The sequence below is a fragment of the Orycteropus afer genome, unplaced genomic scaffold, assembly GCF_000298275.1.
Source record: "Orycteropus afer afer isolate SDZICR_OR568_19922 unplaced genomic scaffold, OryAfe1.0 scaffold00053, whole genome shotgun sequence".
Lineage (NCBI taxonomy): Eukaryota > Metazoa > Chordata > Mammalia > Tubulidentata > Orycteropodidae > Orycteropus > Orycteropus afer.
Window position 1 is genome coordinate 6,503,132 of NW_006921640.1, and position 10,778 is coordinate 6,513,909.

General features: G+C 37.7%; 1 protein-coding gene across 1 annotated transcript in view; it reads left to right on the plus strand.

The window, feature by feature from the left end:
* The window catches only part of FBXO16 (F-box protein 16), an 81,756-nt gene extending 72,421 nt beyond the window's left edge, over positions 1-9,335 (plus strand). Inside the window, exons 6-7 of the mRNA XM_007938772.1 lie at positions 6,526-6,628; positions 9,327-9,335. Coding sequence (XP_007936963.1) covers positions 6,526-6,628; positions 9,327-9,335 — 112 coding nt within the window. The remainder of the gene's footprint in view (positions 1-6,525; positions 6,629-9,326) is intronic.
* The last annotated feature ends 1,443 nt before the right edge of the window (positions 9,336-10,778 follow it).

Sequence of the window (10,778 nt, forward strand, 5' to 3'; positions counted from 1 at the left end):
GGAGTGGCTGGTGGGTTTGAACCGCCAGCCTTCTGGTTAGCAGTCAAATGCCTTAGGCACTATGCCTCCAGAGCTCCTAGATGGCAGGGAAGTCAAAACAACTATAAGATAGAACTAACTGTTCTAAACTTGGGAAGAAAATTATAAATCACAGGGTAACCTCAAAGAAAAATGAGAAACCTTCACATCACAATAAAAAGGAGGATCAGCACAAATATTTAGCAAATACTAAAACAATAGCAGTGAAAGATGTGATAACACAATTCATAAATAAAAGAAACTCAGCACAGAAAATTACATGGAACAAAGAAATCAGGAACACCACAAAAAAGCACATAACAAAATGACAGCAACAAATTCATACTTGTCAATAGTTACATATCTGACAAGGGGCTTATCTCTAAAATTTATAGGAAACTCCAACACCTCAATAGCAAAAAGATTAACAATCCAATTTAAAAATGGGCAGAAGACATGAATAGACACTTCACCAAAGAGGATATTCAGGCAGCCAGCAAATACATGAAGAAATGCTCACAATCATTAGCCATCAGAGAGATGAAAATCAAAACAATGATGAGATACCATCTCACCCCAACACTAATGGCAAAATTTAGCATGACAGAAAGTAACAAATTCTGGTGAGGATGTGGAGAGATTGGGACTCTCATACACTGCTGGTGAGACTGTAAAATGATACAACCACTGTGGGAAAACAGTATGGCGATTCCTTAAAAAGCTGGAATTAGAAATACCATTTGACCCAGGAATCCCATTACTAGGTATATATCCTAAAGAAGAAAGAGTCAAGACAAAAACAGATACGTGCACACCCATGTTCATCACAGCACTATTTACAGTAACAAAAAGATGGAAACAACCTATGTGTCCATCAACAGAAAAAAGGATAACCAAACTATGGTACATACACACAATGGAAAACTATGCAACACTAAACAATAATATAGAATCTGCAAAACACCTCATAGAATGGATGAACTTGGAAGACATTATGCTGAGTGAAATTAAGTCAATCACAGGACAAATATAGTATTAGTTCATTATTGTAACAAGTCAAGGAAAGGTTTATATATGGAAGGAAACTTTCTTTGTTGGTTACCAGGGGTGGGAGGAGAGGGGAGGGAACGCTGCAAAAAAAAAAAAAAAAATGCATTGACCCATGTAACTTTAGTTTTATGAATTTCACTATACATAAATTATATTTCAATAAAATGTACTTAAAGAAATGGGGAAAAATCTAGAATGAAGCCATTTCTTAAAGGAAAACTAAAGCTGGAGAACTTACACTTCACAGTTTTAAAATTTGTTAGTAAAAAACTTATTATAAGCTACTATCAAAATAGTGTGTACTGGCATAAGGATAGACATACAGATCAATGGAATGGAACATAGTGATTCCAGAAATAGACCTAAAAATAGATGGTTAATTAGTTTTTAACAAAGATACCAAGATAATTCAGTGGGGAAGGATTAGTCTTTTCAGCAAGTAGTGTTGGTGTGGAAAAAATTACACATCAACCCTTAGCTCACACCATACCACAAAATAAAATAAAATAACTCAGAGTGGATCATAGACCTAAATGTAAAAGTTAAAACTATAAAAGTCCTAGAAAAAGACCTAGAAGAAAATCCCTGCAGCCTTGGAGTAGGCAAGGATTTTTTTAAGACACAAAAAACATGAACCAGACCACAAAAAGTGATAAATTGGAATTCATCAACATTCAAAACTTTTGGTCTTTAAAAGACACTATTAAGAAAATAAAAAGGTCACACAGCATAGGAGAAAAATATTTGCAATACCGGTAGTCCCCAACTTACAAGATATTTGAGTTATGAAAAACTGCACTTAACTACTATCTGTTTTTGTTTTTGTACATCTTATCATTATTAATATGTGTTATATACAATGCCTGGGAGCTCTGGTAGCATAGTGGCTAAGGCACTTGACTGCTAACCAGAAGGCTGGCAGTTCAAGCCCACCAGCCACTCCTCGGAAGGACGGTTGGGCAATCTACTTCCATAGTGATACTGCCTCGGAAACCCAAGGAGGGGTCGCTATGAGTCGGGTCTGACTTGACGGCACAACAACAACAAGTCAATGCCTAAGACATCTACTAGCCAGAAGGCTGGTGGTTCAGACCCACCAGCCACTCCTCAGAAGGAAGACTGGGCAATCTACTTCCATAGAGTAGATATAGAGGTGGTATACCTCAGAAACCCAAGAAGGGGTTGCTATGAGTCAAACAGACTCAACAGCAGGGAGCTTGTTTGGTTTTTTTTTTTTTTTTCCTTACATATACTGTTGTGGTGCATAATTTGCTGATGTCATTCTTACATGTTCACTTGCAGATGTTCAGTGTTATGATTTACTATTCAAAACACTGCTGTATAGCAACCTGGCCTACAATGAAGTTGGTGCCAGGAGTCATCAGGAATAGAAAGTTGGGCAATGTTGAACCCTAACAACAAACGGCAGTTGAACTGCACACGTGCCCAACAGCCTGTATGACTCTGACTTCATTGTTACAACACTGATGCCAACTTTGTTGTAGACCTGGCCTGTAGTGTGATCTTATTCAGCATTTTATACAATCAGATGCATCAGTTGGGAATTCAGAGCTGTTGTTCAAGTTTCTCTGACTATAACAGCTGGACGTTTATACCCCCAATTATGTCTAGCAAAAGAAGTCATGCTACTATGAGTTCTAATCCAAAAAAGGTGAGGAAGGCTGTATACTTGAATATAAAGATGAAGATCATTAAGGTCTATGATGATGGAAAGAAAGTTGGCAAACAGCACATGAGAAAAGACTGTCTCATTCAACCATTTAGACAATCTTTAAGGATAAGAATAGGGTTTTGGAGGCAGTAAAAGGAGTGATTGGCATAAAATCTACAATTTAACAATGAAGAGTTGAGTGCCAATCCATGAGATGGTGAAGCTGTTGATGATTTGGATAGAAAATCAAATCCAGAATAGGACTCCTGTGAGTTTACTAATGATTTAAACAAAAGCATGCAGCCTTTTTGAAAATCTGAAGGAACAGCAAAGAGAAGACCAATGTGAGTAGTCTGGTTTCACTGCTTCAAGTGTAGATTTGGCTTATGTACTATACATATATGTGGGAGCTCTGGTAGCATAGTGGCTAAGGCACTTGACTGCTAACCAGAAGGCTGGAGGTTCAAGCCCACCAGCCACTCCTCAGAAGGAAGATTGGGCAATCTACTTCCGTAGTGATACTGCCTCGGAAACCCAAGGAGGGGTCGCTATGAGTCAGGTTCGACTCGATGGCACATAACAACAACAACAACACTATACATATACTGGAGAAGGAAGCCCTAATGCTGAAGCTGCCAAAAAATTTAAAGATGGGTTGGATAAGATAATACAAGATGAAGACTGTCTACCAGAGCAGATTTTCAATGTGGACAAAGCAGGCTTGTTTTGGAAAAAAATGTCAGAACGGACCTATACTCACAAAGAGGTGAAGTTTATGCCTGGTTTCAAGGCATTTAAAGACAGAATAACACTGCTGCTTGGAGGAAATGCCACTGAATTTAAGTTAAAACCTTTTCTTATTTACCATTCTGAAACCTCCAAGCATTCAATTGGTCATTGATGATCATTGCTTGTTGTTGTTGTTGTTGTTAGGTACTGTCAAGTTGTCTCCGACTCATAGCAACCCCGTGCACAGCAGAACGAAACACTGCCTGGTCCTGTGCCAGCCTCCTCATCCTTGCTATACCTGAGCCCATCATTGCAGTCAGTGTGTCAATCTATCTTGTTGAGGGCCTTCCCCTTTTTCATTGACCCTCCCCTTTACCAAGCATGATATCCTTCTCCAGGGAATGGTTCCTTCTGACAACATGACCAATGTAGGTGAGACGAAGTCTGGCCATTCTCACTTCCAAGGAGCAATGTGGCTGCACTTCCTCCAGAATAGATTTGTTAGTCCTTTTAACAGTCCATGGCACTCTTTGCATTCTTCTTCAACACAATTCAAGAGCATTGACTCTTCTTTGTTCTTCCTTATTCACTGTCCAGCTCTCATATGCATAAGAGGCTATTGAAAATACCATGGCTTGGGTTTTGTACACCTTAGTCTTCAAAGAGACATACTTGCTTTTCATCACTTGAAAGCAGTCTTTTGCAAATTTGCCCAATGCAGTATGTTGTCTGATGTCCTGACTGCTGCTTCCATTAGTATTGACTGCAAAACCAAGTAATATGAAGTCTTTGATAACTTCAATCTTTTCTCCATCCAGCGTGAAGCTGTTTATTGGACCAGTTATGAGAATTTTGGTTTTCTTAATTGTGAGGTGTATTCCATACTGCCGATTGTAGTCTTTAATCTTCATCAATAAATGCTTCAAAGTCATCTTCATTTTCACTAAGCAAAATTGTGTCATCTGCAGATCGCAGGTTGTTAATTAATCTTCCTCCAATCCTGATGCCATGTTCTTCTTCATATAATCAATCTTCTTGGATTATTTGCTCAGTATGCAAATTGAATAAGTATGGTGAAAGAATACAACCCTGACACACTCTCTTCCTGATTTTAAACCATGCAGTATCACCTTGTTCTGTTCAAACAACAGCCTCTTGATCTATGTACAGGTTCCTCATGAGTAAAATCAAGTGTTCTGGAATTCCATTCTTCTCAATGTTATCCTTAATTTATTATGATCCACACAATCAATGCTTTTGCATTGTCAGTAAAACATAAGTAAACATCTTTCTGGTATTCTTTGTTTTGAGCCAAGATCCATCTGCCATCAGATATCCCTCATTCTACGTCCTCTCCTGAATCCAGCTTGCATTTCTGGAAGCTCTTGGTCAATATGCTGCTGCAACCATTTTTGAATTATCTTCAGTAAGATTTTACTTGCATGTGATATTAATGATATTGTTTGATAATTTCCACATTCTGTGGGATCACCTTTCTTTGGAATGATCCAATGATATGGATCTCTTCCAGTCAGTTGGCCAAGTAGTTGTCTTCCAAATCTCTTGGCATAGCTGAGTGAGTGCTTCCAGTGCAGCATCCGTTTGTTCAAACATCTCAATAGGTATTCTGTCAATTCCTGGTGCCTTGTTCTTCACCAATTCCTTCAGTGCAGCTTTGACTTCTTCCTTCAATACCATTGGTTCTTGATCATATGCTACCTCCTGAAATGGATGAATGTTGACCAATTCTTTTTGGTCATTGCCTAGATCCATTATGTTAGGTAAACGTTTTCTGTAAAGGGCTAGACAATAAATCTTTTCAGCTTTGAAGGTCATATGATCTCTGTCAGTACTACTGAACTCTAGCATTGTAGTATGAAAACAGCCATAGATGATGTGCAGGAAAAAAGTGACTTTGTTCCAATGAAGTTTTATTAAAAAAAAAAAAAAAAAGACAGTGCACCAGATTTGGTATATGAGCTATAGTTTGTAGACCCCTGCTTTATCCTAATATGTATGATAATTTTAGGAAAAAAATACTAATATTAGTACAAACAATAAAACAGTTTAAGATTTTTTGTGTGTTTACTCTTAGGATATATTCTACTAAGAATATTCAGACAAATTATTGTTTTAAAGTCACATGAAATAATTCCTCTTTGTGGTAATGCCACCAACTCCATACACAAAACCATTTGTTTCATTTTGCTTTTACTTTTTAGAGACTTTTTTCTTCACTTTATTTTATAATCATTCCTTTCCCAACTGACATAAATTTTTTTATAATTTTAGATGAATCAAATGTACAAAAAATCAAATACACAGAACAAGATATATTTGTAGAAGTCTCACTCTTGTCCTTGTTTCTCTGTACTGTTTTCTTGCCCCTGATCAGAACACATGGGAATCGTATTTACATAAAACCAAAACCAAACCTGCTGCTATCATGTCATTTCTGACTCATAGCAACCCTGTAGGACAGAGTAGAGCAGCCCCATAGTGTTTCCAAAGCTGTAAATCTTTATGGAAACAGACTGCTTCATCTTTTTCCCATAGAACGGCTGGTGAGTGCTGGTGGGTGAGAACTGCCGTCTTTTAGTTAGCAGCCAACTGCTTTAACCATGGCACCACCAGAGCTCTTTGTAGTTATATATGTAACGAAATTTTAAAAAATAATAATTTGTGGTTTAATCCTTCTATTTTAAAAAATATAAGCAAATCTCTCTCTCTTTATATATTTTTACCTCTTTGCTGAAATAAATAAATGGTAGCACACGATACACTTTCTCCACTTTTCTCTTCTCAGGTAACAATATATCCTGGATTCCTCTACAGTCATATATAGAAATATTCTGCATGTAGTATTCATTGTGTTGACTGCCAGAGTTTGTTCAGCTAGTTCTCTATTGATAGACATTTAGGTTGTTTCCAGTGGAGTAAAGGCATTCTTTCAAATCACAGGGACAGCAAAATCAAACAGACAAATAGCTATGCAAACAACCAACATTTTTTTTTAATGGCAATTTATAACTTTTCTAATGTTTTTCAATTTACAGAAGGAAGAAAAAAAATGAAATGACTCCAGATTTCAGCCGACAGTTAAACGATAAGAAAAATAAATTGCAGGACAGATCTAAGCTAAGAAAAGCTCAGTCATTGGTAAGTATTGCTTATGAAAGATTCACCACCATAAAGTTAATGAAAATCTCTGGATTGTTAATCCTATTTGCAAAATTGAATTTTTTTTTTTTTTAATCACAATCATCAAGTCGTGGTTTAAGTTGTGATCTTTGACACTGACTGGCAGCTATGTGACTTCAAAGAAGACCTTTATTTAATCTTTCTGAGCTTCTGTGGTTTCCCCCCCCACTCTTTTTTTTTTATTTTAAACTGGTTGAAATGGTATGTATGAAACTGCTTTGAAACTATAAATGCGTATGTAATGTAAAGAGAGTATTATTATCATTAGTTCTTTCTTCTGCAGTGATTCCTTTGAGGGAGGGGAGTCCCTGCCAGAAATTACTCATATATAGCATGCAGGTTCCTGTGACCTAAGAAGAAGGTAACACTTTGCATAGCTTTGTTGCTGCCAGGGGAGCATGTATAAAATTGCATTTAGAGTAACTTCAGAAAAATTAATTAAGAACTTTTCTTTGTCTAATTAAAAATTAGCTAATTGTCTACTTAATAAAGTCAATAATTGTGGCTAGGGAGTGTTATCATTTCATAGCACAATTTCCCAAATTGGGGTTCAGTACCCCAGTACAGCCCTGTAAGCACATATGATGAGCATCTTTGGAGCAAAGTAGAAGGGAATAAGAGTGGAATAAAGAGTAGCAAAGGAGCTCTGGTGGCATACTGCCTAAGGCATTTAACTGCTAACCAGAAGGCTGGTGGTTCAAACCCACCAGCCATTCCTGGGAAGGAAGGTTGGGCAATCTACTTCTGTAGTGATACCACCTCAGAAACCCAAGGACAGGTCGCTATGAGTCGGGTCCGACTCGACGGCACATAACAACAACAACACATTAGTAGCAAGGATTTAGGAAGAAAACCAAGGATATACATTTAAGGAAAATTATTATAAAATGAATGTCAGTTGGTAAAGGAGTAAGTGTGTACTCATGAATAAATCACTTTTATAGTTCTGCTTTAAAGCCCTATTACTTTCTGTTTAAATTGTTTTCAGGTGTTATGTTCTAAAAAAAAAAAAAAAAAAGATAAGGCTTCTTAAAGTAGGGTAGTCTATATACTAAGGGACCAATTTTGTTGGACTGGATGAGGCTTATCATAGGTGAATGTACAGATGCACAGGGAATCACAAAGCTTAGAGCAAAGCAGTAAAGATGTCAATGAAACCATTCATTAAGAAAAATACTTTATGAGGCTTATCACACAGACCATTGTGGTATGCTTCTGCCTGGTTTCCTTGCTCCCAGTAGGCCAAGAGTAGAAGAGAAATCCAGGGGAAAATAGGAAATTCAAAGTACAATAAAAGTTGATGATGATCTCATGCTTACAAATTACCAGTACATTCAAAATTTTTTTCCTGCTTAAAAACAAACCAAAAATGAAAAAACACAAAGGCTAAACAGAAACCATCCCCACGGCCTTTTGATATTAACCATCTGTCAAGCACTAGCAGGGCTTAAGTTGAAGTATTTGTTATAAATTAAAAAGTTGTGCCAATTAGGCTTAAAGAGAAACAAGGGTAAATTAAGCAATGACCAAGAATAACTAGCTATTAATAAATGAAGGCAGGAGCTCTGGTGGCATAGCGGATAAGGCACTTGACTGCTACCTGGAAGGTCAGTGGTTCAAAGCCATGGAAAGAAGACAGGGCAATCTGCTTCCTTAAAGATTTACAGCCTTGGAAACCCAATGGGAGTCATTACGAATCAGAAACGACTCGATGGCAGTGAGTTGTTATTTTTAAATGAAGTACCCGATGGTGTCTATTTGCTTGTAATTTTTTTTATAAATATACTAATTATGATCACTATTTATGTTTAGTGGTTTTGATAAAGTGCATAAGGCATAATTAAACCCCCCCCCCCCCGAAATATGCTGTGATCTTTGATCTGGTAATAGTGCCTATGATAAGCTTGGCTGTTTGAGCCATAATGCTGTGTATGGCTAAAGCCCCTTTCTGCATGGTAGCAGTTTACTCTCACTGTGGGCCACATGCCTCACAGGAAATAAGCAACCTCCTGAGTGATGCAAGATTATGAATTTAAGAAATGCTTGGATCTGCAGCCTGAGAGAAGAGGAAATGGATATGGAGGAAATTTAATTAGGGAGCCTAAAAGTCCTTAGGTAGCACAAACAGTTTGAGTTCTACTGCTAACCTAAAGGTTGGTGGTTCAAATCCACCAGAGGCTCTATGAGAGAAAGGCGTGGCAATTGCTTCCATTAAGATTACAGCCAAGAAACTATATGGAGCAGTTCTATTCTGTAACACATGGGGTCACCTGAGTCAGAATCGACTTGACAGCAACTAAGAACTACAACATCTAGGAAGATTTCAGGAGAATTGAGAGAAACAAGATAGCAGGTGAAACTTAGGGAAGCACATTATAAAGGCAAGGATGAAAGTGACATATCCCCAGAGCCCTGACTAGAAAGTGCCTGAGACTTACCATTCCTTGTTCCTGTAATAGGAAGGGGGATCTGTGATACTTGAAGACGTAAAGCTTAATTAAACAGAAAGTTTAATAAACTCTTCCAACCATACCCTTGGAAGAGACAAAAGCACACGGGTGTAAAGAGGTGTAAAGAATACTCCTTATGGCATCTCTCCAGCATGGTGACTATCAGAGTACTGAAACCATCTTCACTTTTTTTTGTAATTACTTAGATCCTTTAATGGTGAGAGTTCTCTCTAAAAAAGGAAGCATTCTCAGTTAAACAGCTTCAAATCTATACATATTCCTGTGAGCTTGTGGGTTTTTTTTTTTTTTTTAATTGTGCTTTGGGTGAAAGTTTACAGAGCAAATTCATTTTCCATATAGCAGTTCATACACATTTTGTTTCATGACATTGACTATAATCCCCACAGTATAACAGCTCTCTTCCCACTTCCTCCCTGTAGTTGCCTCTTCCCTGTGTCCTTCTTTCCTATACATTCCTGCCCTCTGAGCTATCTCCCTGTGCAAATATTGCCCTTCTGTTCTCTCATGATTAATCATTCTAAGGAGTGTATGTATCTACCTGGTATAAATAGTCACCCTATATGCCCGTCTGTTGTTTGGCTGTAAGCCACAGGTGTGAGTTCATTTCCAGGCCCGAAGGGTAACTAGGGGCCACAGTCTCAGTGGTTTCACCAGGCTCTATCAGACCAACTTGGTCTTTTTATGATTAAGTTTTGTTCCACATTGTCCTCCCACCCTATCCTGGATCTCCTGCACTAATCCTTTTCTGAGTGGTTGACAGTGGTAGCTGGGCATCATTTAGTTGTTCTGGTCTCATAGTCATATAGGCTGAGGTTCACATGGCCCACTAGTCCCTTGGACTTCTTGTTTCTGTGTGTCTTTGGTTTTCTTCATTCTTCTTTGCTCCGGACGAGGAGAGACCGATTGTTGCATCTAGATGACCACTTACAGAGCTTGTCATGTTTGCTGTCATTTAATACGTTTGTGTTTTCGAAGTCATCCCCTAAAAGTGTATGTGATTTCCTCTTATGCTATCAGTTCCAGAGGCAACCACAAGACCTCCCTTGTTACAGTTGCTTAATTTAACCAGAAGTTTTGGTGTGAATAATTGAAAGAAGATGAGAATAAAGCCTAGATCTCATCATTAAGGCTTTCTAATTTTGAACACTGTTTATTAAAATTATATAAATATCAAGAAATCCCCATTACAATTTTTTTTTAACATTTTGTTGTCTGGGTAAGAGCTTAAAGAGAACATACATTTCCTTTCGATTTATACACATTTTGTTTTGTTAACATCAATTGTAATCCCCTCAATGTAACCGTGCACTTCCCATTTCCTCCATGGTTCCCTGTTCCCATTCACTATCTTTCTTATTCCTTCCTGCCTTCTGAACTTTATATTCGGGGAAATGTTGGCCTTGTGGTCTCATATGGTTAATTGTTCTGAGAAGCATATTCCTCATGGATGTTATTGTTCATTTTATAGGCCTGTCTATTGTTTGGCTGAAGATGATCTCCAGGAATGAGTTCTGGCTTTGAAAGGATTCTAAGAGCCATAGTCTCTGGGTTCTAGTGGTCTCTGTCAGACCAGTAAGTCTGGTCTTTTTATGATTACGATTTTGAATTTTTTTTCTATATTTTTCTCCCATTCTGTC